The sequence below is a fragment of the Pterocles gutturalis genome, unplaced genomic scaffold (assembly GCF_000699245.1).
Source record: "Pterocles gutturalis isolate BGI_N339 unplaced genomic scaffold, ASM69924v1 scaffold48199, whole genome shotgun sequence".
NCBI classification, from domain to species: Eukaryota; Metazoa; Chordata; class Aves; order Pterocliformes; family Pteroclidae; genus Pterocles; species Pterocles gutturalis.
In genome coordinates, this window is record NW_010132477.1 from 4,145 (window position 1) to 10,688 (window position 6,544).

A 6,544-nucleotide genomic window follows, 5' to 3' on the forward strand; every position below is an offset into this window, starting at 1 on the left:
TACAGGATAGACAGGAAGCTGGGACTCAGCTTTGACCCAAGAAGTCGAACGCTGTCTTTCAGTGTTAGCGCTGTTGCTAAGGTGTGTGTGATAGAGCCACAGGCTAGTTTATTTCAGCATACAGCTAATTTGTAGGTGAGTTGGCTCTGACTGCTGGATATTGCAGTCCCCTGTCTCCTGGAGAGCAAGTTTGTTTGAATATCACTGTGTGCAGTAAGTGCACAATTCTGTACCGTGCTCTACACATCCCAGGACTCCAGGCTTCCATTATGCTTGGATGACTGATGCAGTTAATATTTTTATATTAGTTGTTGCTATTGCCAAGACTTTAGTATTTGTTTTTGTAAAAATCTTACAAAATATTTGCTCCAATAAACTTTCAGAAATTTGTATTTGTGATCAAGTTGCATCATAATTTCTTCTTGGTTTCAATTGTGAGCAGCTCTGAGTGCAGAAGTTTCTGAAACTGTAAAAGGAGCAGTGAAAGCACAAACCTTTCTGTATGATTACTTCAGAAGAGCCACAGAAGTGGATTTCTGTGATTATGTGACTTCACTAGCTACAAGTGGTTTGTATTCTTTTCTAACATGAGTAATATAGCTTATTTTTTTCTTGTCTTTCCTTTTTCAGATCCAGCTGTGGGATACGGCAGGCCAGGAGCGCTTCAGGAAGAGCATGGTGCAGCACTACTACAGGAACGTACACGCCGTGGTGTTTGTGTATGATATGACAAACATTGCCAGTTTCCACAGTCTGCCCTCATGGATAGAGGAGTGCAAACAACACCTTCTTGCCAACGATATCCCACGGATTCTTGTTGGAAATAAATGTGACCTGAGAAGTGCTATTCAGGTGCCTACGGACTTGGCCCAGAAGTTTGCCGATACTCACAGTATGCCGTTATTCGAAACCTCTGCCAAAAACCCCAATGACAATGACCATGTGGAGGCCATATTTATGACACTGGCTCACAAGCTTAAAAATCACAAGCCATTAATGCTTAGTCAACCCCCAGATCGTGATGAAATACATATAAAGCCTGAACCAAAACCTGCTATGACCTGCTGGTGTTAAATCATACGAGCTGTCACCTTGTCTTTTTTGTAAATGCTTCAAAATTATGATCTTGGCAAAGTCCCAGGTTTTGGTAGCAATTATAGCGAATCTCTTTGGCACTTTAATGTGGGTTTTTTCTGTTGTAGATGTGCCCATCTCATGTTCTTGCACTTTGTAATTGTATACTTTCTGAATTGCTGAAGTTTCACTATAAATATATGGGAAAGTAAACTTGCAAGTGAAGTTTTGACAGAGCAATTCTACTTGAGCTCTTGCTGCCTGAGATGATCTTTGTCACTTGTGGTAAAGTTGTAAATAGTAAGCCAGTTTACTAACAGTTTTGGTGTCTACTAGCATTGGAGTAATGAAGGAGAAAAAGTGTTTTGAGACAGCCAGATAGCTTGATTTTTTGGGTCAGCGGGTGGGGAGGTTTTTGATGTTTGAAGGATTATTTAGTGACTGCTAGCAAATTGCTAAGCAAGTAGCTTTTTATTCTGCAAACAAAACCCAGGTCTGTCGGATGAAGTTTGGGCTGTCAGTGTAGGTGCAACCTGCTAGCTTTTGGCCCTTCATTCCGCTGTAAACTCTGTCTGTTCTTCATGGTGTGGTAAGAGAATTGACAAACTTGTCCCTACCTCTAGATAATTATTTGATACTTAAAACTTCATTAATTTTTCATAATTAGCATGTAAAGATAAACTATGCATTCCTTCTGCAGAAAGTACTGTAGCAGAGGATTTGGGGTAAATTTAGGACTATAACTGTCCATAACTTCTCTGACCTTACTAAAACTTCAGTATTCAGTGAGGATGTAACTTCTCTGAAGATGCTGTAATTGAGCGTCCCAGGGTAAGTAAAAACACCTAAGGAAAGAAAAGATTGCGTGAAGTTGGCAAAAGCGTACTGGTTTTCAAAGATGGGGGATTCAGAGGATTTTAGTGAGGAATGCTTTTCAAATATATTGAAAAAGCTTTTTTACAACTGACTTGGTAACATATTTTAGGTGTGGAAATGCTTAGGAATGTTAGGAATATGGGAGCTTCTTAAAATCCTTCTGAATGCAAAATAAATTAGATCTTGAAATGTGAAGAAGATCTGCCAGTTACATCATCTGTTGCAGATTTTTGAGCTAAAACCTGCTCGTGTGATGTCCTGGCTGTAGGTAGGGTATCCTTGGAATTATTAAGTTGGTAATGAGGTGGGTCAGGTGAGGGAAATTGCTCCTCTAGAACCATCTTCTATCTTCTTATAATTGCAACAATGTTATTTCAGTTCTGTCTGAAGGTCAAGTTTCGTAATGGTGCTAGGTTGCATGGAACTACATAAACCGAAATGTAAGCCATAGAATGCCGTCTGTGACTTCATTCACACGCCATGTCGAACAAGGTTTTGTGACTCAGTTTTCAAAGGAATTAAAGTAAAAATGAAGATTGTTGCTTTGCAGTGTGTAGTATGTGATGCTGACTGGAAATTAAACGGAAGGGCCAGTTCAGAAGCTGCCACCCTAGTGATCACATTAGGAACAAATTATTGAAACAAGATAATGGATATTATTTAAACAATTACAGTTAGTGCAATGTAATTCTATTGTGAGTTACACTTGACAAAGGGAAGATGCATTGACTTTTTTCTAGCTTTAGAAAGAGCATTCAATTTGGTCTAATATGATTTAAGATGTTTAAGAAGAACCTAAACAATAATATTTTTTCCTGCGTAAAGCTGCTACAACTGTGACAGTAATTTTGTTTATGAAACATTTGTAAAAGGGAGGTTTTGTATTCACTCTGAATTTTACATGACTAGAATTTAGTTTACAGTCCTTCCAGAAACAATCAGCTTTTTAACACTAGTGTCCTTAATGATTCTTTTTTTTGGTAAGAAAATGATTAATCTTAAATTTATGTGTATACTGTTGTAAATAAATATGGTTTACAGTCCTCTTGGACAGTTTGTTTTTCACTCATGTCCTTAATCCTTTTTCTCAAAAGGATCCATCTTAACTTTTTGTATAATAAGTATGTCAGCAAATGTTCTAATTTTTTTTTTTAATTAAAACCAGAATGAAGAGTTCCAAAGTCAGTCAGTCAGGTTGGGGGTTGAGGTAAGGAAATGATGTAGCCACAATGTTACTGTTAAATTCAAATCAAGCATCTGTGAATCTGTTAACCTTTATTTGAGTTATTCACAATCTGTAAATAAGTGCCCTCATGTCATTAAAATCATGTGGAAGCAACGTTTTAAGAAATTATGTAATTCGTCTTCAGCGCAAAGCATGTTGTAATGGTTCTGCCATGAAAGTACTGTGGTCATTCACGCAGGATTCAGTATGCTTCCTGGCTTTTTGTGGTGATGTTCTGCCCACAAAATTGATGTCAAAAGTACTGAATACTTTGTATATGTATTTTCACTTCACCAAATTGTTAAATTGGGTTATTTTGTATGTGCTGGGGGGAGGGCAAGACACAATCCCAGAAACCTAATAAACTGGCTTGGCCACAAACTGTTATCGCTTGTTTTCAATAATTATACTAGGAATGGCGATATAATTTATGGTAAAATCCATTAAAAAATTACAAGGGAGGAAGAAGAGTTTATAGTTTCTCTGTATGTATGTGACAGTTTCATGAGAGGCTGTCACAATACTTGGACTATTGGTGCTGGCTCCAAGTTGTTTTGTAGCATCTGAAGCACCCACCTGATGCCTCAGAGCATGTTCAGGGCTCATTCCAGAAGAATGGGAAATGGCACAACAGTTTTAAAATCAGGAATTATTGAGCTGTGAATGTATGTTAAGACCCTAAGGAGGCTTCTCCACTCCTCTTCCCTTAGTCTCACTTCATGTTCAGGAAGAAAACCACCTAACTTCATGTACAGGTGGGACTGCTGTGTGATCTCAGAAGACAGCCTTGCCGAGTTCCATACATGTGCACATGCACGTGCGTGTACACGCACACACACAGAGCAAGGCTGCAATATTCAAAAATACAGCCCTTCCGCCCCCAGAGGAGCTCTCCAAGCGCTTGTGTTATATACTATTTCCCTACTGTCCTATGTGTGCTCCTCTTCCAGTTCCACACTAACAAGTGTATTAAAAAGATGAAACACCTTTGGGAGATGTTTTTTGTCTTTAAATATGATTGCAGTTATCACTGCTCCCCCAGGCTGCTGGTTCTACTGGATGACGAGAAGGACGTGTTCACTGAAGGTGTGCGCCTCGTTGCTTCGGGAGCTGGGGAGCGACCAGAAGGGACCGTGGCAGGCTACCAACAGTGTGGTGCCAGGTGTGAGCCCTTGGCCTAATGGACACTGGCTGTTCCCTTAACTGCTTAGGAAGTAAGCAATGCTCAGCTTAGGAAGGCAAGAGGCCAACGTGTGACCTCGAGGTGTGCCCTAGGATTCGTGCGTATACTTGCTGTGCATTAGGGTTTTCTTGAGGGTTTTTTATGTCTCATGTCTTCGTCATGATGCTATAGCTAAGATGCATCAAAATATGCGAGCGTTTTTATGTACACTGTAATATCCCCAATGCAAAAAATGACTGATCCAGGAAGGGGTCTAAAGTATATAGTCATTAAAGAATTTTAAAAGATTAAATCGCTCCGCCCTTGTCATTTTTTTCCAACTTTATAAACCAATAATTTTCAAAGACAGCTTTCCAGATGTGGTAAGAACAGATGAAGACCCCTAATGTCACTAACATCTTTCACTTTAATCTTATTTCATCTCTCGAATATGACTTACTGAACTAAAAATGCTCTGGTTTTCATGGAAAAGAGCAACGTGAGCATCCATACAAGAGCTGCGGTGGAGGCAGCCCTGCCTCCTGCTCCCTCTTTGACCTTTGCCACCTTCATCAGGGACCTTCCCACCTGGAATCAGCAGAGCTGGACAGCAGGAAAAACCATCAGTAAGTGGTTTCCCTCAGAGGCAGTAGCTTTGCAGAAAGGCAAGGCTGACCAGTGTAGTGCTGGCCTATGGCTTTCATCACTCTTGGAGCATAATGCTGGGTTTGTGTCCTGTAACAGTTAATTGTGCACTGGGAGGGCAGCTGCTGGTCATAGACTCTTGTCACCTGCTGCCACCTTTGAATCGTAACCCAGCACTAACATTTTCCCTGACCGGCCACCTACCCACTTGCTGGTTTTATAAATGTATTGGCAGTCATATCCTTTGTCCCCTCTCAGTGAATATTTTCCCTTTCCCTGGCCTAGGTCATTCTAATGGTCGTTTTTTTCAGAGTCCTGCTTTCAAGGCCATCTACCAATGTGCCATAACATCCCAAATGCCAGATTAAAAAGTAGAGCCATGTGTCATTTTAAACCAATAGCAATGTTACTTGAAAACTGGCAGTCTGGTTTTATGTGCAAACCAACATGTGACCTTAGACGTAAAGCTGTAGATGGCATCAGAAACGGGCATTATTCTAGGGAAAACTGAAACACCAGCTCTGGGCCATAGCTGCACTGAAGGCTGTTAAAAGGACAGACATAAGGAAAAACAAGTCCCAACGTGTCATTTCTCCATATACCGCTCACAAAAAAAACCTGTTCTGCATTTGAGGGGATATTTTAATATTTTTTTGGTCAGATGACGCTGGACGCCCAAAGGAGGCCCCACATTCATCCGGCTGAGTGGAGCCGTCAGCGAGGGCTGCGAAGCAATGCTGTGAGTGAAAGAATTGCTGCTGGTGGCCAGTGACCCCCTGGGACTGGCGGGGCTCTGGGCAGCCTCCCGTCCGCCAAAGCAGCATCCCGGAGGCTGGCACCTATTGAAACACCTCCTGAGGGCAGCTCCCTGTAGCTCAGGAAGGGATTTCCAGCGCCCAAAGGAAGGTGTGTGAAAGCTGCTGCCGTCCAGGGACACTCACTGAGGGGCACCATCCCGCCCCGTGCAACCATTATCTCAGTTTTATTTTCCGCCTTTGCTGCATCACCTCTGATTAATGGGACTCTTTAATGACAGAATACTTTAATCATTTAAAACGAATGTAAAGCAAATTTCCCAGCAATACCAATGACCACTTCCAGAAACTTGCACTCTTCTCCTGGTCCTGCCCTTCTCATCCCTGAAAAACAACCCTGCATGGACATAATGTGGCTGAGGCCTGGGGACTGAGGTACGGCAGTGATCATTGACTTTTTTTTTTTTTTTTTAGCTTTGGGTAGTGGAACTAGCAACTCACTTTACCCTCAGCTGTGTGAGAGCTTGTATTGCAAGTATCAAAAAGTCAAAAGGAAGTAGCTTGTTCTCTCTTCCCCAAAATTAATTATAATAAGATTGGCTTTGAAATAAATGGTCCATCTTTATAAAATTAAACGGGGGGAGATGACACACGTGCTTTGGATCCCTGTCTGCTTGCATCTTATTTTGAAACCTGCAGGGTGCACCTGGGTCTCGCAGGCTGTGTTTCCACTAAGAGATGGAAAACGGATTTGCTCGCACATTGAAAACAACAACAACCACCACAGAATCACACAGAATCACAGAA

The 6,544-nt window shown here is 41.4% G+C and overlaps 1 protein-coding gene across 1 annotated transcript; it reads left to right on the forward strand.

Moving 5' to 3' along the window:
* Positions 1–630: 630 nt before the first annotated feature.
* Positions 631–1,074, forward strand: RAB33B (RAB33B, member RAS oncogene family; the record flags this gene model as incomplete). The annotated part of the gene is made up of 1 exon (XM_010080899.1): positions 631–1,074. A coding segment is annotated over one exon (444 nt), but the record flags the coding sequence as incomplete, so codon positions are not given.
* Between the last annotated feature and the right edge of the window lie 5,470 nt (positions 1,075–6,544).